This window comes from Adiantum capillus-veneris, chromosome 28, assembly GCF_014529385.1.
Source record: "Adiantum capillus-veneris isolate H3 chromosome 28, ASM1452938v2, whole genome shotgun sequence".
Taxonomy (NCBI): Eukaryota; Viridiplantae; Streptophyta; class Polypodiopsida; order Polypodiales; family Pteridaceae; genus Adiantum; species Adiantum capillus-veneris.
In genome coordinates, this window is record NC_140958.1 from 34052073 (window position 1) to 34074742 (window position 22670).

The window sequence follows — 22670 nt, forward strand, 5'->3', positions numbered from 1 at the left end:
TTTTTATTTGAAAGCGTAAATTCCTAGTTATGATGAAATTAGGCGGGTCGGCGACGCCAAAACCTACGAAATACTGTGAACTGCTTACATCAATGCGTAGAGCTCTTACCTATGGTTGCAATGCAGCAAACACGACTGCAATGTGACAATCAGGGAGGGAGTAGGAAGCACGAGAAGGAGAGGAGTGAGCCTGTTAGCTCACGCTGCATTTTCTGCTATCCAAAAGCTTAAAAAAAACTTTCAAAAATTGGCTTTTATACCTTAGCCAAGGTTTTTGGGTGGTCAAAACTAATAATCTGGAGCTCTACCAAAGCTAGGTAATGACAGGTTGATACTTTTTAACGGCATAGATCATTCCTAACCCTTCCCTTTCAGTGGTGGTGCAATTATTTTGTGCCATGTTCAATTGTCGGCTAGCATAGGAAATAGGAAAGTCAATTTTCTCATCTCCTGGTTGAGCTAGTATACAAACGATAGCAAAATTGGAAGCATCTACATGTACATGGAACACCTTATTCCAATCTGGTGCTTTCAATATTGGAGCTAAGGTGAGAGCTTCCTTAAGCTTCATGAACGATTCTTCACATGCCTCGTTCCATTCAAAGTGCATAATCAAGCTATACATGGGTTTTGCAATTATAGCGTACATGTAGATGAACTATCGATAATATCCACAATCCCCCATGAAGGCTTGTACCCCCTTGACTGTTGTTGGTCTAGGCAAGTCAGCAATGACATGAATCTTCTCAATATCACTAGCTATGTGATTTTTAGACATTATATGTCGAAGAATTTTTTCTTGTTTATCCATGAATGTGCACTTTTTAGGATTTAAGAAAATCCTATAAAGTCTAGATTTTTGAATACCTTTTCGAGGTGTTCAAAATTATCAGACTGGATTAGTGAATGTACGCATAGATCATCCTTTTCTACTTCTAAGAATTTCCTAAGATAATCTTTGAAAGCATGGCTCATCAACCTTTGAAACATGGCTAGAGAATTAGTTAATCCAAACGGCATAACTTGATAAGCAAATATACCCCATTCTGTTGCAAAACCAGTTTTATGCTAATCTTTTGGGTCAACCAAAAGATGATTGTATCCTGAAAAGACGTTTAAGAAGCTGTAAGCTTCTTTGCCTGCAACTCGTTCTAAAACATGCTCAATTATTGGAAGAGGAAAGTTGTCTCTAATGGTAGCTGCACTCACCTTTTTGAGATTAATACACACGTAATTTTCCATTCTTCTTGGGTACTACCACAATTGGAAACACCAAATCTGTGTGTTCAATTTTGTAAATGAATTCGGTTTCCTTTAGTTTTTCAATCTCTTCTTTTATCTTCATGGCACATGTTTCATTGTACATGTATGGCCTTTGTCTACTTGGTTTCAGATCATCTCTCATGGGTATGGTATGTTGACAAATTTCACGATCAACACCCTTGAGATCCCTGTAAGACCACACAAAAATATCTCGGTATTCCTTTAACAAGCTTACCAAAAGCTCTTCTTCTTCTTCTACTAGGTCATTCGCAATGTAAGCAGGTATAGGCTCGTCTCCTGATTCAACCAAGTCTATCTTTTTAGCGTTTTTAGGCCCTTCATAAGAGTCACTGTGGGACGGATGTCTAACCTCACCGTGCTATCTTATTGCAGTATTAGCGAGCACCACGATTAAATTGTCAATCCATGGGATGAATCTGGCTCGACTAGTGCATAGAGGCTACAAGAGGTTCTCAATCTCTCGGAAAACAACTAACAACTCGCATCTAACTCAAGCTACACTCAAGTGACTGAAATCACCAAAAGCCAATCGCTCATCGGCAAACAAATCACATCCGTTACAGCATCAAATGACATCCAAACGTAACGAAACTTATAGGACAAGTTTATAAGACCTAAGCACACATACTTATGCTCTCAAACCCCACTTTAGGTCAAGTTCCAAAATCGCGTTTATTAACAGCAGTGGATTTTTGACCTAGTCATTTTCGACCCAGAATGCATCTAAATGGTTAGCAATGATGCCCCAATACCCTGCCTATGCTTAGTTTTTTAATTAAAAGTGTAAATTTCTAGTTATGATGAAATTAGTCCGTAGGTCAGTAACGTCAAAAGCTACAAGATACTGTGAATTGCTTACGTCAATGCGTAGAGCTCTTACCTGCGGTTGCAATGCAACAATCGCAATCACAATGTGACAATCGAGGAGGGAGTAGGAAGCGCAAGAAGGAGAGGAGTGAGCGCCGTTAGCTCAGACTGTGTATTTCTTATCCAAGACTTAGTAAAAACTTACAAAAATTGGCTTTTATACCTAAGCCAAGGTTTTTGGGTAGTCAAAACTAATAATCTGGAGTTCTACCAAAGCTGGGTAATGACTGGCTGATACAATCTGGAAGCTTGCAGCCCCGGCTCATTAATTACAGAGTTTATCCAAGAAAATATGAGTTAACTTATAAAAAAATTACAAAAATTGGCTTTTATACCTTAGCCAAGGTTTTTGGGTGGTCAAAACAAATAATCTAGAGTTCTACCAAAGCTGGGTAATGACTGGCTGATACAATCTAGAAGCTTGTAGCCCCGGCTCATTAATTACAGAGTTTATTCGAGAAAATAGGAGTTACAATATTCTCGATTTATCAAAATAATAAATGTTTTACATAGAGAACTTCGAAAAATGGTGTCCGTGTTAGCTTGCTGCTAACATTTCCCCCTCCTTGCCAGTTTGGTCCCTTGACACGACTTTATGGGCTGAAATAGTCTTCGAGTTGCGGCTGGCAAGGCGGTCTTTAAGCGCATCCAATGCCTTCTGGTATCTGGTTTTTCTTTGCAAAAATTGCATGGTCACTTTATTCTTCAGCTCCACCGCTGAGTAGCCTACAAACCTCGATGTAAGGTTGTTGATCACTGGTGCATATATCTTCGTTTGCTAGGTGAAGAATCCAGCGTAGAAAGATTCTTCAAATGCCAATATATTATTCAATGGCAAGAACATACGTCTGGCATAGAAGCCGTTGTCAAAGAGTTGGCGGTCTTGCTAGGAAGGCGTCGGGCCTCGAGCTGTGAAGGTTTGTGGGGAGACTATGAAGGCTTTCACTTAAGCAAGCTTAGTGTTTGTAGCAAATACATTGTGTGTAGCCATTGGAATCTTACATGCAGACACACACATATGCACACGTGAAACCCTCTCAAGACTTTGTGGTCTTGTATAGCCAACTTGATGAAGTAGAAGATGAGTAGTAGTACCAACACCGTTTGCGAGCCACCAACAATGTGTCTTTATTGATGAAATAAGGTTACATAGAGTGTATAAGTATTACAAGTGAGGAGATAGAAGGCTTGAGGCATGAAGTAGCAAGCTCAAGATGTGTTGGGCTGAAATTGATAGAAAGTTTCACTCAAGGAGATGGCTAGCAGGTTGGGTGATGGTTTGATAGAGTGGCTTGATTGTGATGATTGCTTGAGCGCTTGATTGCTTGATGGTTTTCTTGATGCCCAAGTGAGGGGCAAGAGGCTCTATTTACATGTGAAGTTGCCCCTTGAAGAAGATATTTGCTTAGAAATATCCAAGGAATTTGTGTGACAAGTGTCTATCTTTTCAAAATATCTTGAAATTATCTTGAAAGTTTCTAGATCTTTCTCTTCAAGAAATATCTAGAGGTTCTTCTAGATCTTTCTCCAAATATCTTCTCCTTGCCACATGTCAAGGGTTAAGCTTCCAAGAGTTGTTGAGCTATGGTGGGAACATGTGCATAAAGTAGCTTCATAAAAAAAAGAGAGAGAGCTTGGCATACATAATGGATGACATCAAACCAACTCATAACCACTTTTCTAAGGGATTTTATCTAGGTCCATAATCACTCCAAAGTGGACCTACTAAATGTAGAATGACACCTAATGGGGTATACTATGACTAAGGCCACTTTTGGCCATGCTACACATGTCATATGCCACGTAGGATGCCTAGTAGATAGGAGGTATGTTTTATAGGCTCATTTCATCATGGCTCCAAGAAGAGGTTCATAAAGAAGCCCGGGATCATAGGACGAAGCCCATTCCCAACAAGAGTGACACATCAGACTTCGCCTAGGTTTTTACATGTTAAATAGAAAATGCATATACTTATGCACACTTAAGGCATACACATAAAATCCATAATATTGTAGGTCTTAGCTTCCGTTCCCACTATGCACGTGCCACGACACGTCATCCACCCTCTCTAAACCTGCACATCCTCCGGTTCATTCTCGCTTACTTCATCAGCCGGATGACTATCCTCTCTTCTTTTGAATACCTTGATTATATTTCCTGCAATGGGTATCTTTATCTCTATTTCATCCACTTCAGCCAGGGTGTAAGTGGCATTGTCATGTACATACTTGACTATATACGGTCCAAACCATCTTTTTGAAACCTTTCACATGACAGTATGCTGGTTATCAAGACTACTGTCATACACTAAAACCCAATCTCCTTGCATTATTGCCTTCCTTCTTAGCCTGTGTCATCTATCAAAGTAGTCCTTGCTTGTCAACGTGGCATTCTTCAATCTTTATTTTGCAACCTCAATGTCTTCAGGCCTTATTTCTAGTTGTCTTATGCGCAAGGCAAGGAGCTCTTCTCTACTAAGCCCATCTTGCCAAGGTAGCACATTCCATGTGGGAATGGTATCTTCAATGGGCATTACAGGCTTTTAACCATACATCAATTATGCAGGTATGTATCCAGTTACTGAGCTGTGTGTCGTGCGATCAACCCATAGAGCATATGGAAATAGTTTTGGCCACTCACTAATTCTCCCTTCACAAGCTTTAGCCAAGTCTTTGATGATTGGCGAATGCCCTCTTTCACTTTTCTTGTTGCCTTTTGGATTGTAAGTGGTGGTAAGGAAAGCTTGATTCCTATCCTGGAAAAGAATTCCCTTGCTTCCTCGGCATCCAACTCTCCTCTATATGTAGTTATCTTTCCCACACAACCATAGCGGCAGATTATATCCTCAAGGAGAAAATTTTATACTTCCTATGTAGTCTTTGTCCTTAAAGCCTGGTTAGTCAAGTCTTCTCTTGAAAGAACCATTCTTTTGAGTTGCTTTAGCCTCGTCCCACTTGGTCAAATAGTCCGTAGCTACAATGATATATTGAGCTTGGGTTCTATAAGCAGGTGGCTGTATTGGTCCAACAAAATCTATACCCCATTTTGCGAAAGCTCTAGCCCCGATCATCGGCCTTAAGGGCATGCTATCTACTCGTGTTGGCATTTTTGCTCATTGACAAGCATCACACCTTTGAACATATTCTTTGGCATTTGCAAAAAGTGTTGGCCACCACATGCCTTCCCTCAAGATCGCTCTTGCGGTGGTCTCACTAGAAAAGTGACCTCCAGCTAATCTAGCATGTGCTTGTTCCATAATCGAAATATACTCGCTTTCATTTGCACAAAAATGCAAATATTGATCTTTACCTCTCCGATACAATTGCTTTCCAATAAGAGCATAGTCTCTTGCTTCAGTTTCAATTGCTCTTTGACGGCGTTTACTCATATCCTTAGGAATGTTCGTCTCGATAAGTAAGTAACCAGATAGTTACTCCACTTAGGAACATGTGACATTTGAAACAATGTCACATGAGGTATAGGTGGTTGGTTTTGACATTGAGAGAAATTCTTTACAAAAGATCGAACATCTCTCCTCATAGTCGGCCAAAATACTCCCAGTCTCAAGATTCGTTGCATAGTTTGGTCTTCCGCAAAGTGAAGTCCTACTATGGTAACATGTGCTTGACCTAGGTACTGCCCTTTTTCTTTACGATTAATGTATAAAAGCAATATTCCGTTTCGATTTCTTTTGTATAGCCTTCTAGCTAGTAATTGGTACATAGACTATTGCTCAATTAATGCGATCATGATAGGAAGTGGTATTTGTGAATCCACTTGAGCTATTGTCATCAATGATACAATGTTTTCCGCTCGTCAAGGTATCATTTCCAGAGAACAAATAGGCATCTGGTAGATCATCGTCTACCCCTTTAGGTGATTCCCTTGAAACAATCCTTGACAAATAATCTGCTCGTTGATGTGTAGTGCCTTTTTTTACAAACCACAATGAAATCAAATCCTAGAAGAATGATGAACCATCTCACTATTCTCCCTGTCCTGCATGGCTTGTTGACCAAATACAAGAAAGCTTGGTGGTCCATAAAGAACACAAACTTGTTGGCTAATAAGTAATGTCTATACTTTTTAACGGCATAGATAATTCCTAATCCTTCCCTTTTGATGGTGGTGTAATTTTTTTCCACCATGTTCAATTGTCGGCTAGCATAAGAAATAGGAAAGTTAATTTTTCTGTCTCCTGGTTGAGCTAGTATAAAACCTATAGAAAACTTAGAAGCATCTATATGTATGTGGAATACCTTATTCCAATATGGTGCTTTCAATATTGAAGCTGAGGTGAGAGCTTGCTTAAGCTTCATGAAGGATTCTTCACATGCCTCGGTCCATTCAAAGTGCGTAATCAAGCTATACATGGGTTTTGCAATTATAGCGTACATGCAGATGAACCGTCGGTAATATCCACATGCCCCATGAAGGCTTGTACCCCCTGGACTATTGTTGGTCTAGGAAAATCAACAATGTCATGAATCTTTCCAATATCAGTAGCTATGCCAGTTTTAGACACCATGTATCCAAGAATTTTTCCTTGTCTACCCATGAATGTGCACTTTTCAGGATTTAAGCAAATCCTATAAAGTCTACATTTTTTGAACACCTTTTTGAGGTGTTCAAAATGATCAACTCGGATTGATGAATGTACGCATAGATCATCCATATATACTTCTAAGAATTTCCTAAGATATTCTTTGAAAGCATGCCTCATCAACCTTTCAAACGTGGTTGGAGCATTAGTTAACCCAAACGGCATAACCCGATAAGAAAATATACCCCATTCTGTTGCAAAAGCAGTTTTATGCTGATATTTTGGGTCAACCAAAAGTTGATTGTATCCCGAAAAGTCGTTTAAGAAGCTGTAAGCTTCTTTGCCTGAAACTCGTTCTAAAACATGCTCAGTTATCAGAAGAGTAACTTAGCTCTCATATCCTCTTTTTTTGACCCTGAATATTTTGAGGTAGCGGAGTGTTCATCTAATTCATCAGTTGCATCGTAATAGAGGTCCGGCAAGACTTGTTGAGCTTTCATTAAATCCTTGGGTTCCTTAGCTTTGTCTTTAATATTGAGGATTGAAATCATTTGGATGGGAATTATGTCATAGCCATCCTCATTGCAAAATTGAGTACGCATAGACGTATTCACATATACATCCATTGTCGCTAATATGAGTGTCTTTGTTTAACCAGGATGGGAGTTTAGTCTCAGCCGAAAAGACTGAATCAAACTCTTGGATGGGTGTTTTCAAGACATCTCTATAAGTGTGATCTTTTAGATTTACTCTTGTTATAGATCCCACTTGCTTCAAGTATAAATAATTGTTTCCCCAATCTTGGATAAGCTGTACCTGTCGCATGAAAGGTCTTCCCAATATGATTTCATAGTTGAGTTTTTTTCCAAAGTCTACTATGGCAAAAGTGTCTTGATATCCAATTTCCCAGGAATTTACTATCACTTTTTCAAGCAGCCCTATGGTCTCTCAATGTGTCCGTCAGCCAATTGCAATTTCATTTGAGTTTGTCTAATGGCTGGCTATCCCCAGGATTCCCATACTGCTTTAGTGGCTATGGCTATGCCAGCTCCACTATCCAGTATTGCCATAGTTTCAATGTCATTATATTTCACTGGGTGGGTGGTGTTTCCTTCTTCCCCTTCATGATATTCTCTGACTTTGTTCATGGGAACAGATCGAATCTCTTTGTTTTCTATTCTATTTTTCAAATTTTCAATTTTTTTTGAGATTAACCCAGTTATCCCCACCTTCTCTAGGGTTTTCTGTAAATCATTCCATAAGTATGGTCTGAGTTTTAATAGTTCTCCCAAGGTAAGAGTGTATTGGATGGGTGTAGACATGATTGAGTGAATGTTGTCTACTTTTAGGGTCTGTTCAACTCTTTTTACTTGAGTGGTTTTTCACACGATGGATTCATCTTTGTTATCTCCCAAGTAAGAAGGTAATGTTTTTAATGTCAATGGTTTCGACATTCCAGAAGCGTCCGATCCGCAATCCCCGTACAAGGATTGTACATCCATGTTCATATTAGACGGTAGGTTATCCAACCATACTTCCTGAATAGGGACTGACGCTAGAGTAAGGCTCCCATCATTGATCCCTCTCACTTTTTCTCATAAGTGTCCTAGCCAGCCTTCCTCTACGAATAGAATATTATCTAAGGCATCTTCATTGCCAGGCACTATAAGCTCTGGTTCGTTTGGTTCAAGGTGGGGTTCTGCCACCACATTGAATTTTTTTTTCGTTTCTTTTACCACAAACTCCTCAGGTTTTGCAATACTTTCAAGCTTGGGTTTTTGTTTTTCCAGCATTTCTTGCATGATTCTTACCAAATTTTGATAAGCTTCCAGCTTTGCTACTTCCATGTCTGGAGAAGGATAGTTTTTCCATTTGTTTTCCATGTTTTGGCTTGCTTTAAGTGCTGCTTTAATTCTTGCTTGGTAGGCTTCCAAGGAGGCATTAATAGGCTCAAAATGTTTATCAACAAGAATGGATCCTCTAGATTTCACGGTTTTTTCCTTGAATTCACTTCCAGTTTCTTTCAAGTTTTCTTGGAATAGCTTCTTTGCTTTCTCCTCGATTTCAACCCGTTGTTTTTATTTTCTCATCTCATATCTTTTGCTTCTGCTCCTTTTGATTCTTTGAGAGGAAACTTTAGTATTTTCCGAATCATCAGAGGAGTTGTGTTTCTTGGACTACGTTTACTATCGTTTCACCCTTGTTCAAAGACAATCTTCCGGAAAGTGTCCTCCCTTTTTGCAACATTGTATGCAATAGGCTTCAACTCGCTTGAGGTTTTTGTCAAGCTCTGGACATTCATTTTTCCAATGATCACCAACACCACAATTATGGCAGTTTCCTGTTCTTGGCTTCATCAACTTAGCGGGAGATTAGAGCTCATAAAGGCAAGGAGAAATTATACGAGGGGAAAGAGAAGCCTGAAACTAGCAAAAAAATAAGGCGTCGTAGGATTAAACAAACGGATTTCCAGCTTGGGCGCGGCCATCCAGAGTATGATTTGGTGAGTGATGTCCAAAGTCAAAGAGCTAATATTACTTTTGGATAGCTGTTGGCATTGAACCCAACGTTGAGGCAATAGTGGTCGACTAGCGTTAGCACCAGGCTAACAAGGGGTAAGGGCAATGTGCAGGCGGTGCAAAATATGGCACCCAGGGTAGGTAGCCCGACGGATGTTCTTCCTTTGGTGGATGTTGTAATCAAGAAAAGGATGCAGATTCAAGCCTATATACATGGTAGAGCACAGGTTTGCATCATGAAGAAAGCTGCAATGAATGAAGCATGGGTTCAGGTGGTAGCCAAGTCGAATGTACCCATGAGGATGGCTAACCATGATAAAACTAGGTATTTGAGAGTGGCCTAGTATGTAAGAGTGAAAGTGATGGGCATAGAGTGCCGGATCGACTTCTTTTTGATGAAATTTGGGGATAACGCATATCCTATCATCTTGGGTAGGCCATGGAAGTTGGCAAATAGGTGCCAAACAGGATTGGGAAAGCAGGGTGTTTACCTTGCCTGATAAAGAGAAAGGAAGACAAGTGGTGCGGGATCTGAAGACCAAGGAAAGCCATTTCCATCCTATGGCAGCAAGGGACAAGGATGACACCACCTGCTTTGAGTACAAGATTGAAACGGCCTATGATGAAGGTTATACAGATACAGAGGAAGAAGAAAGCAAGGATGATATGCTCAAGATTGATGCTGACTTGTTTGGGGTCACTGTGGAAGAACCTTGTGCGGAAGAGGAGGTGCAAGCACAGGTGCATGCCATGGGTACTAAAGAGGTGGTCAATATGCTAAGTGGAGACTTGACTAAGAAGGAGAAAGAAAGCTATGTCCAGTTGTGTGCATCCCTTCCAAACTTATTTGCAAAGGAGTATAAAGATTTGCAAGGAGCCAAGGGTGTTGAGCACAAAATAGTCCTCAAGGAAGGATACAAGCCTAAGGCGTAGAAGTTAAGGAGATTGGGTGAAATTAAAAAGGAAGCCCTTTGGCAGGAGATCAATCAATTACTGCATGCAGGTATTATATACCCTGTGAAGGAGTCAGTGTGGGTTTCCCTAGTAGTTATCACTCCTAAGAAGAATGGGAGACCGTGGGTGTGTGTCAACTATAAGCCATTGAATGATACGACCAAGAGGAATCACTACCCTTTGCCATTTCAAGATGAGATCTTAAATTAAGTGGCTGGCCATGAAAGGTATTCCATTATGGATGGTTTTTGAGGTTACTTTCAAATAGGGATTTCCCTTAAAGGCCAGCTAAAGACGACTTTCATATCTCCATGGGGTTGCTTTGCATACCGCCGGATGCCTTTTGGGCTGGAAAATGCCTATGCTACCTTCCAAGACTGGATGAACAAGGTTTTTGGTCCCTATTTGGGTAGGCTCATTAGGGTTTTCATGGATTACATTGGATGTTATAGCTCAAGGGAGGATCATTTGTCAAAGCTGAGAGACTGTGTTTTAGAGGCTGGATGAAGAGGGAGCTCAATTGAACCCCAAGAAGTTCAAATTAACACAACCTCAAACATCATTCTTGAGCCATGTGGTATCACAAAATGGGATTGAAGAGGATCTAGAAAAGGTCAAGGCTTTAGTCTTGATGGAGTCTCCTCCTAGTGCAGAGGCTTTGGGATAGTGCATGCACAGGCTAAAGTATCTGTCGAGGTTTTTTTGGATGTTGTCGCAGTATGTATACCCCCTTCAAAAGAGGGCACAACAAGTGCATGGTCTTAATGGGATGAAGAGGCTCAAGTAGCTTTTGACAGGGTGAAGGAAGTCTTGTGTCAATTGCCTACTGTGTGTCCTCCCAATCATGAAGGTGATTTTTATGTTGCCATGACGGTAGGAACCGTAGCCATTGGGGTAGTACTATTGTAGAAGGTGGGAAGAAGCTATAAACCTATTTATTTTGAAAGTAGTGTGATAAGTCCTGGGGAGGCGACCTACACCAAAGCCAAACAGTGGGTCATCGCCTTAGTTTTAGCCTGCAGGAAGTTCACAATGTATCTCATCGTGCGGAAGTTTCTTGTGTTGACGACCAACAATTTGTTGTTGGAGGTAGTGTTGCACTTGAAGCCAGTAAAGCGGATCATGAAGTAGGTGATAGAGTTGCAAGAGTTTGAGTTTGAATTCAAAGTTGACCATACATGTCATCTGGTTAGCAAGGCGGTTGATTTGCCAATCTATCCCGGAGTGGTGCGAGATGAAACCAAGAAGGATCCTGATTTAGTGGAAGCTTTTACCATGTGGTTTGATGGAGCATACAAGAGGGTAATACAAAAGGTAGGTGGAGGTGTGGTGATACGAGATCCGCATGACAGGGTGATCTTTTCAAAATCCTACAACTTGAAGGATGTTCATACCAATAATGAGGTGGAGTATCTCACCCTCCATTTACGTTTGAAATAGTGTGTTGAGTTTGGTATCTCAAGATTGGTGGTGAAAGGTGATGCACTGTTAGTCATCAAGCAGTTGTTGGGCCGATGGCAAGTGAAACGAGATTCATAAAAGCATTGGTTCTATGCCATCAAGAAGTTGTTGAAGCTTTTTAAGGAGGTTCAATTCAAGCATGTTAGAAGAGAGCAGAACCAAGAATCAGATCAGCTTGCAAGAAACAAAGTACAAGTGCAGGTTGTAGGTATACATGTGGCCCCAGCCACCTATGCTGGTCATGAGGCCTTGAAAGATATTGAAGACTTTTTGAATACCGGTCAGTTCTCTGAAAGATTGTCCAAGTTACAGAAGCGAAGGATAGTGCAAAAGTCTCGCAATTTTATAGGAAGATCTTATGACCTATGGATGGGATGAAGTGTTGCAAAGGGTACTTTAAAAGGAAGAAATTGGTATGGTGCTGTAGCAATGTCATGAGGAAAGTGGGCATCAGGGTAAAGACCAGGTTTTGTTTCAAATCTTGAGAGCAGGTTTTTGGTGGCTGTTGATAGTATGTGATGTGCACTATTGGTGCAAAACCTGCCATGAATGTCAGACTACAGGTGGGAGGAGGCTGATAGCCAAATTGCAAGGAGCTATCATTGCCCAAGAAGATGCTTTTGAAAAGTGGGGCATGGATGCCATTGGTCCACTCCCAAAGTCGGCAAGCGAGAAAAAATACATTGTAGTGGTGATTGACTACCTTACCAGGTGGGGTGAAGCCAAATATGTGAAGGAGGTAAATGCTCATGTGGTAGCTCAGTTTGTTTTTTACACGATCTGTTGTCATTTCAAAGTGCCATGGGTGCTCGTGTTAGATAGAGGATATGGATTCAGGAGTAAACTTATGAAAGATTTGGTAGAGAAGCTGGCTAATCAACATCTGTTTTCTTCACCTTATCATCCTTAATGCAATGGTTTGGTAGAAAGTGCAAATGGAAAAATCATTAAGATTTTGACAAAGTATGTTGACAAGCACGAGGCAAAGTGTAAAGAAAATCTCAAAAAATGTTTGTGGGCGTACAGGACATCTTACAAAGTGGCGACCAATTTTACCCCATTTGAATTGGTCTATGGTAAGGAGGCGGTGTTGCCTGTGCATATGCAATTGGGTGCTTTGAATGGAATGTGGCAAGTCAATGCCACACAACAAGGAATGCTACAGGATCAAATTGGTAGTCTCCAAACATTGCCGATGAACAGGGAGGCAGCTGCAGATTATTATGTAAATCAGCGAAAGAAGCGAATTGCTAAGTTTAATCAGAGTTTTCTTGATAAAAGGATTGAAGAAGGTGATTTGGTGATGAACTATGAGAGCTATTTGGATTTTACTTTCCAAAAGAAATTCAAGAAGAAGTGGACGGGTCCGTACAGGGTACAGAAAGCTTTTCCAAATGGAACCTATCAATTAATAAGGGCAACTGGCAAGCTTCTTAGAAATAGGGTGAATGGGATGCGACTTAAGTTGTACTTTGAAAGAGATTTGGTGCCTCATGTAAACCAGATTATAGCCAGGGGGGTTGGGCAACCCACCTAAGGAGACCTTGGAATAGCGGATATGCAGTGTTTTATATATTGTACATACTATACATATGATTGTGTCTTTTTCAATATGCTCAAGTACTAGCAAAATATTGCATATTTCAAGTTTTGTAAATATGCTTTTGGTTGAACATGAATGTTCAATTAAGGGGTGGGAAATAATGGTGCAGCCAAAGATGGTCCGTGCTTGAAAGTGTTAAGTGCAATGTTGTGTATACAGACAGGTGCATGATAAAGGGCTAAAGTCAATGTGGGACACCTAGGCAAGCAGGTCATGGTGGAAAATGTATGCCTAATATGGTTTTTTAGGCCAAGGGGGCTCCAGAGAGAGCCAATTCGAATGGAAGGTCAAAGTGTCTGAAGTGCTAGGAAAGTGCCTTGAAATGTAGTGTTCCAGAGGCTCTAGAAGCCCGTCTAGATGGCTCGTCAAACGGAGCTTCGGTGTGAAAGATATGCTAGTTCGAAGTTGGAAGGTTTTGCATATACCCAAAGAATAGGGCAGATGGGGATAGGTGACCCGAGCTAAAATGCACAAGCAGGTGTGTAAAGTTCAAGTTGTGGAGCATGCCGTTCTTTCTGGATTGCCGATCCAAATTTGGATGGGCAAGTTATGGGCTGACGAAGCTTTCAAGGGGGCCAGTTGTGTGCTGAATCGGCCATGTTGGTAGGCGCACCGATAGGGATTTTTTTTGAGCTCTCTAGGATTCTTGAAAAAATTGCATGCAATGTGGGAGATCGACCAAAAATTTGTGGCTCATTGATCAGAGTCTTGTGCACTAAAGTGCACCCAGTTCGGGTTAGCAGGGAATTACAATGGAAAGGGCTCACATCTTTCTTTTCTCCATTCTTGGGCATGTTGTTTGAGGCCATGTTGCGGGATGGTAGAGAAGATCAAAGATTTTGGTGCAGACAGGTGGAGTTCCCATGCGGTATGATCAGAGGAGTTATTTAGCAAGTCCAACAAGGTGCGGGTGTCGATCTTGTGAGAAGCTCCTCCTATGAATGGAACAAACTCCTTGGTTGAAGATTCAAAAGGAGAAGCCTAAAATGAAGGAGGTGGAGCTCCAAAGTTAAAAAGGGAAGGAAGTAAATTTTCTGTGAAAATTTACAGAAATTTTATTTTTGAAAACTTATTTCTCACAGAATTCCTGTGTGTAATTCCTCTGTGTAATTCCTCTGTGTATGGCTGGACCTGCATTCCTGGAAAAGGGCATGCGTGTAGGGCTGGACCAGCCCTCCAATCTTGGTGTGAGCAGTCAAAAATGCAGCACGTACTAAAAAATGAGCCCGCTGCTGACCAGGTAGGGGCCTGGGGAGGGTGGCGCTGGCGCGAGCTGGGGGGGGAGTGGCGCGAGCTTGTGGGCACCCAATTGGAGTGCGCGAGCCAGTAGGACAAGGGCGCAAGCCTGTGGGGGCAGTAGTGGCAAGCCCTCACCATAGCAGCAAGTGCCCGCCATGAGAGAGAGAGAGAGAGAGAGAGAGAGAGAGAGAGAGAGAGAGAGAGAGAGAGAGAGAGAGAGAGAGAGAGAGAGAGAGAGAGAGAGAGAGAGAGAGAGACCCCCTTTCCTAGGCTTCCCTTGAAACTCATTGGACCATGTAGCACTCTAGCCAATGAGAGCTTCGCTTCCTTTGGGGCAAGGTGTGTAGCCTCTTGACAAGTGTCCTTGTTTCCCTCTTGTGAGGCTAAGCTAGCACCCTCCTTGCTTAAGCACAGCCCCAACTTGCTTGAACAGTGTGCCTCTACACCTGACATGTGGCCCCTTTCCTCTCATGAGGTATGGGCCCTTGGTGAGGTGCACATACACTACGTACCTCCCTCCTTTGTAGGGATCGCACCCTCCTTTGTAGCTAGTTCTTTGACTTTGTAAGCAGGCAGGCCCCTTGCTTAAGAAAGCTCCCCCCTTGCCTGCTTGGACATTAATTGACTAAAGTTAAAATATTAAAGACTATTGCTTAAGGATTTTAACACTTACCTTTGGAGTCATTAATAAAGCCAACCCTAAGGTCTTTAGAGCATCATTAAGTGCACCTTGCTCTTTGTGAAGCTGCCTCCATTATGGACCCTTAATGAGATGCAACCATATCTCCTCTTGGTCTGATGGTGAGATGAGCTTAAAGAACTTATGGCACCTAGCTCTTTGGTAGGATATCTCCCTTTTGGCCTCTAGTTATAGATAACACTATCTCTCATATAGGCCCATGGTTGAGATATGTCTACAAGCACACATCTATATTCAAACTCTTGTTTCCCTTCTATCTCCCCATATTATATGATTACTTTAACATGAGAAAATAATTTGGTAAAGTTCAATATTAGATTTTATGACATTACCTCTCTCTGGAAATCATAGTAGTCATCAACTATGAGGTAAGGAGGGTAAAGCATACTCATTAGCCCATTTTACTTAGAGGGTAGAGGATCCCTTTTTATCCTACGACATCATTCCAGAGTGGATGACTAGTCCACATGGTGCCTGAGAGACATTATCTACCGCAAGCATGCCTACTCTTTAGTCCATATCATACTTCCAAAGTAGAGTGACAAGTTCTACTTGGTGTTTGGGAGACATCATCTCCATAAACATGGTCCTAAGCATGCATACTCAATCAATTTGAGCACAACAATGAAAAGAGAGATTCTTATGAGACAAAAATATGGGTCATTTAAAAGAACTTTGTACATTTGCTTACTCTAATGTAGCATTGTAATCATTGACAAGGTTCATACTATCCTTAAGTTGTATTCCTTGCATCCATCTAGCATCTTCAAAAAGATAATTCTTGAACTTCATAAGATACCGTCGGATAATCTTACCATGTCGTAGTACCTTGTCTTTATATCGAAGGATAGCTTTGGGTTGTAGCACCTCTTCATGGTCTTCAACTTCGGGTGGGTCTTTACCAATTGGTTCACTTGGTGGCTCTCCTTTGTAGGGCTTAAGTAGGCTCACATCGAAAGAATTGTGTATGAGCCAATAGTTGGGTAACTTGAGTTGGTAAGCCGTCTCATTGATGGGCTTCAAGATTTGGAAACGTCCATAGTATCTTTTTCAAGCTTAGCATAATACTTTTGATGGCCAGTAGGATTTTCGCCCGTTGTTTAACTTAATCTGGTATTAGGAAACTTGAGTAAGACCCAATAATTTTCTTTGAACATTAACACCCTTCTTTTCTTGTCAGCGACAGCTTTTTTCCTTTGTTGAGAGATGGATATAGCCTCCTTAATCTTTTGAAAAGATTCTTGTAGGTCACAGCTATACTTATCAGCGGCAAAGATCTTCCCATGTACTTTGAGTAGCAAGGGACTTTTAGGTCTTTCCTCAATGATCTCAAAAGGTGCTTTTCCCGTAGAAGTATGTACATTATTATTGTAGGCATACTCTACAAGAGGTAAGTATTTTTTCCATTGTGAGCATTGATCTACTTCCATTACATAATTTTTGAGTAGATCGAGTATTGTAAGATTGGCTATCTCACTTTGGCCATCCGTTTGTGGGTGATAGACCGAAGAGAAATTCAATATTGTTCCTAGATTTTCAAAGAGACCTTTCTAGAAATTACTGGTCATTCTAGGATCTCTATCTGACACCATGGATGTTGGTAATCCATGGTGTTTAAAAATATGAGATATAAAGAGAGTTGCCATTTGGTGTGCCTTAATAGTCTTTTTGACAAGAATAAAGTGTGCTTTCTTGCTAAACCTGTTGACTATTGTCCATATTCCCATATTCCCATATTCCCATGGATAGACTTGGATAATTCAAAGATGAAATCCATAAATATACTCTCCCATGGTGAATTTCGGATAGGCAATGACTGGAGTACTCTCGGTTTCTTTCCTCTATCATACTTGATATTTTGGCATACTACACATTTTGGAACATACTCTTGTATGTCCACTTTCATGGTAGGCCAATAGATGTACGTTTCTACTCCTCAGAGAGTAGGTTGAATGCCTCTATGCCCCGCATAGGGAGGAGCATGGGATTCATGCAAGACTGTAACACATAGCCTATTGTTGTGGAGAAGATAACCATCCGGCAAAGTGAATGGTTCCTCTTTCTTCCCCAATGCAAGGGTTGACATTATGTCTCTAAAATCAGGGCCAGTAGCATACTCATCTATCACAGAGGATAGATCATTGTGAGTAGTTATAGACACTGCACTTGATTGTGCTTACCAACAATGTGAGCAATATGGAAATTAAATTGCAAAAGAAAATTTGCCCACCTCATTTGTTTGTTGGCAAGCTTGGTTTACGTCATGAAGTACTTGAGACTTTGGTGATCGATTCGTAGAATGAATGGAGTCCCCAATAAGTAGTGCTTCCATGTGTCTAGGGCATGTAGAACAACTAAAACCTCTTTCTCATAAATGCCCAAGACTTGTTCATCAATATTGAGCCTTTGGCTCTCATATGATATGACATGCCCTTCTTGAAGCAAAACTGCTCCAAGGCAATCACCACAAGCATCACATTGGACCTCAAATGGCTTTGAGGGATCCGGAAGCATGAGGAATAGTTGAGAGGTAAGCTTCTCCTTGAGCTTATCAAAAGAATTTTTCTCCTTAGCAGTTCATACATACTTAACGTTCTTCTTAGTTAAGTCATGTAGTGGTCCTGCTATTTGAGGGAATTTTGCTATGAAGCGTCTATACTATGCACACATACCAATAAAGCTTCTTAGCTCATGTAGATTCCTTGGATTAGGCCATGATTGTATTCCCTCTAACTTTGATGGATCCATACGGATACCATCTTGAGAGATAATAGGACCTAGGTATGGAATCTCTTGAAGGAAAAATTCACTTTTCTTTTGGTTGAGAAAAATCTAGTTCTCCCTCAATCCTTGAAAAATCACTTGGAGATGTTGCTTATGTTTCTCCAAAGACTTGGAGTAGATGATGATATCATCAAAGAACACTCTAGTGAATTTGCGATAAGGTCTAAAAATTTTCTCCATCAGACGATTGAACGTAGCTGGTGCATTAGTAAAGACAAAGACATGACTAGATATTTATAAAGACCAAACATTGTGCAAAACGCGGTCTTTAACATATCTTCATCCACTATCCTTATTTGATGATAGCCACTCTTAAGGTCAATCCTACTGAAGTAGGTAGAGTCTTGTAGCTTATCAAACTTATCTTCTACCCAAGGCATGGGAAATATGTTTTTGATAGTGATATGGTTTAGTGCTTGATAGTCCACTCACATATGGTATGTACCATCTTTCTTTTGCACTAAAAGGACTGGACAACAAAAGGGAGAGTAACTAGGCCTCACAATCCTTTGTCTACCAATTCTTGTACTTGCCTCATGATCTCCTCTTGTTGAGCTTGTGAGACTCAATAAGGAGGCTTGTTAGGCGGTGAGCTTCCTAGAAGGAGCTCAACACGATGGTCATCATCCCCTCGTTTTGGAGGTAAATCCGTAGGGATATCATGGATGAACACATCTTGGAATCCTTTTAGACAATTAGACAAGTCTAACTATTCTTGATTCCTACCCTTTACATTTGATGAAACATTAGGATCTTTTAGAGACTCTTTGACCAAAATCATGTATGCACAAACTAAGCTCTTCATTGATTTATCAAAAGCAAGAGAGTTTACAAGTGGAATGGTGCAACCACTCTCACTAGCATCTATATACATGTTCTTTCCCATGTAGGTGAAGTAGATTCTCCTTTCAGGGAACTTCATATTGGTAGCCATTCGATCAAACCATAGTACCCCTAGGATAGCATCCTCATGCTGGAGAGGAAAGATGAAAAAGTCTTCTTTGTCGACACATCTTTGGACATGAAGCCTCAACTTCCCAATCAAGGGAGTAATAGAGGCTTGATGTCGCTGAAAGCTATGTCAGCCATTACCATATCTCGCATCTCAAAAGATTGAATGCCCAACTTGGTGACCAACTCCATTGATATGAATTTGTGAGTAGAGCTAGGGTCAAATAATATGAAGGTATCATGCTCTCTTACCTTTCCCCAAGCATAGGAAAGTGATGATCATTTGCAATGAGCATCCTCTTTTGGAGCTTCGATGGTGGAAGCCCTAGGAGTCTCATTGCGAGCATTCTGTTTGGGGCAAGAACGATAGCCATGTCCTTCCTTCCCACACTTGAAACACTTATGGTCCTTGCGAAAATCTTCAAGCTCTTCAGGAGAGAGTTTTTTTTTGCCTTTGTAAAATCCCTTCTCCTTGGACCGATTGTTCTTGTTGTTGTTGGAAGTGCCTTGGGAAGAATTTTGAGCATTGGTTTTCCCCTTTGCATCATTTTTGTCTTTGCTTTCCATGGGCTTGACATTCTGTCTAGCCCCTTGATGGAAATTGATGTGTGAAGCAACCATGGTGTGATGGATTACTTTATTGATAGAACTAGGCCGTTGAGAGTTGATATATCCGGCCATCTCTTCAGGTAATCCCGCCGAGAATTGATACCTTTTCTCGGAAAAGTCTATCTTTTGAAATACCGTAGCCTTGAGATGTAAGTCTCAAAACTTGTCTACATACTTGTGGATACACTCATAAGAGAAAGCTTCAAGCTACACCATTCGGTGAGCACTTTGTCCTTTGCATTGCTTGCAAGGATTTGCCTTATTATGGAAAGTTGTAGAGTTTTCCATGTCTTTGGGGCTTCGCCATTGCCACGAACGCTAGCCCATCATTGACGAGCTGATTTTTGGAAGTGCATAGCTACATGGCGTAGCTTGGAGGACTCCATGAAGCCCTGGCCTGTAAAGGCCCCATCAAATTGTTGAATGAAGTCCAAAACTTTGTCGATAGCACCAAAGGTGCCATCATATGTGAGAAAAGAGAGACTCTTTCCTCCCTCCTTGAACTTCTTTAGTTTTTGTGACCTTTGCCATGCAGGGTATGCTTTGTGATGTCCTCCCGTCCTGTATACTCTCTTCTTACACAAGAAAATAAAAACCAAATGTTTTGATACCAATGTAATTGAATTAGCCTTTTAACTTGAGTTCGAGCATAAGTGAATAACATATGGAGGATTTCCTTGAGCATTCCTTTGTGTGTAGATGTGGAATGATAAAGAGAGTGCTTGGATGGAGAGAGCAACATTAACACATTACTTCATTAACATGGCCTGAACAATACTTGTAAAAGCGAGTGAGAGTTTAGAGAAATTCACACCAATAGAGGGCCCGATTAGTTGGAGCCGCCCCCCCCTCCGATAGGCATTTGGATTATAGATTCTTCCATGACGAAAGACTTGTTTACTTCATTAACATGGCCTGAACAATACTTGTAAAAGAGAGTGAGAGTTTAGAGAAATTGACACCAATAAAGGGCCGGATTAGTTGTTTACAATATAGCTTATTATGTTCCTTGAGACCTTCTTGATGACTCACAGGGATTTAATATTTACATAATTACCAAAATATTTGTGTGATCACAAGGTCTTGTTGACATATTTACATAATCACAGTTAACATGATCACAAACAAGCCGGTTCAGAGCAACCTGGAAACCCACATAAAGCTTGCCGGGATTTTGTGTTTTCTCGCCGGGCCTCGCCAGGCTTATGCATTTTTCTTACGAGCCCTGCCGGGCTTTTGCATTTTTCCTACGGGCCCGCCGGGAAAACCCTAAAGCTCGGCAGGCTGCAGCTTAATATCATAGAGGGCCCTAATCCGGCATGTTGGGTGTTTTTTGTTCAGCCACATACATACACACACACACACACACATAGAGAGAGAGAGAGAGAGAGAGAGAGAGAGAGAGAGAGAGAGAGAGAGAGAGAGAGAGAGAGAGAGAGAGAGAGAGAGAGAGAGAGAGAGATAGCATTGTCGTCCACGGAGGTCATATATGCCCCATTGGACCGGAGAAAAAAAAACATTACAACGTAGCCTTTTACGTGAGGGCATTGGATACATATCAGTTATGGACTGAGGGTCCGTCATCAAGGTAGAAGATAAGAAAAGAAAAGGAAAACAAGACTTAAACCTGAGTAGGGTTGGATGAGGGGAGAACCCCTTTGGGAGTTCGAAACTCTTGAATGATGGCCTTCCCCCCACGGTAGACTGCCCATTTGCCTTGCTTTCGGGCTTCTCCGACCTTCTTGAGTTCGCACTTTTTAACCTTGAGTTGATTCATGGTCAGCTCCTCAGCAATCCAAACCTTTGTTCCTTTGAGGAGGTAAGATTGGCGCAATAGCCTCACTCGCTCCTCTTTGTCCTTAAAAGTGAGAAGGCAGTGCTCCGGTGATACTTTCCTCTGTGTGTCGTTAATCCAAGAAATGTCTTTTGGCTTGATGGCGATGGGCTGAATAATATCGTTGAGCTTGATGATTGCTTCTTCAAGCGTGTCCTCGGTAGTGCACCATGGTGAGGGAAGCCCGCCTATTCGGATCTTAAGGGCATTCTCTTCCTGGAGTTTCTTCTCGTGAAGCTCCATCGTCAAACAAGTTTGTACTTTTGCCAAAGCCACAGACTGAGCATTGGTGACTTTCACCTCAACTTCTCTTACTTTGTCTGTGGCAAGATCGACCATGGAGTCGAAGCGCGCCTCAAGCTTACCGAGGCGAGCCTTGAGATCCCGATTCTCTTCCATAAGCTGGTCAAGGGCTCTTTGAAGTTGTCCAATCCGGTCGTTCTTGCTCGGTGCTGCCACAACGGCTGCAAAACTGGGTCGGCTCCTCATGGTGACCTTTGGTGTATTCATGGTAAAAAATCGGGCTGTGATGGCTGCTGCTCACTTTGTCCCAAAGTGCACAGAGATTTATCTGGGTTTGATTTGAAGCCCTTAGCTTTTAGGGGGGCGGGGGCTCTTTAGGTTAAGAGTGGCGAGAGAAAGAGAGAGAGAGGGAGAGAGGAGGAGTCTCCTCTGTCGGCTCGGGTGCCACCACGTGCCGCAGCAACTCCAACAGCTTCAACAACCCCTCGTCGCCCTCAGTAGAGGGAGGCTCGCCTTCACCATCGTTAGGCTTCTCGAGTCTCCGTTGCTGGTGTCGTCTCGGCTCTGCACACTGTCACAGCAGCAGGTCACGAGGATGCCGCAGGTTAGCTTCGAGGGGGTGGGGCTATGGCTTCATACCTCCCCATAGGGCAGCCCCTCGCCCAGGGGGAGGCTGGGGGACAGAGGACGGTGGCGGTGGCAACCTGTGCTAGAGTTAGGGTTATCTAGAGAGAGAGAGAGAGAGAGAGAGAGAGAGAGAGAGAGAGATCAATGACTATCTTTGTTGTGGAGCTACCTAGTGTCGCCACAATTATAATGACTACTTGCACGCAAAAAACAAACATCATTCGATACACTTACAACCACGAATAGCTCGTAGATGCGTTAGCACACATGCTTCGGTTTGCAAGGAATGCTTGGCATTGTTGTGTAGCTCTCTCCGAGCCAATTGTGATGGTGCAGTTGAATCTCCAATGCAATGAGGAGGCAAGAAGTAGCATTAGGATGAAGCTCACACACTCTCTCTTTCTCTCTCACACACGGTCATAGGTTAAATCAAAATAGAGTTCAAGGAGAAA

At 41.7% G+C, this 22670-nt stretch overlaps 1 protein-coding gene across 1 annotated transcript; it reads right to left on the reverse strand.

Moving 5' to 3' along the window:
• Window positions 1-21135: 21135 nt before the first annotated feature.
• LOC147420264 (uncharacterized) lies at window positions 21136-21858 on the reverse strand. Its single transcript, XM_086504500.1, has one exon. It carries the CDS (start codon window positions 21856-21858, stop codon window positions 21136-21138), a length of 723 nt encoding a protein of 240 aa, XP_086360626.1.
• Window positions 21859-22670: the final 812 nt, after the last annotated feature.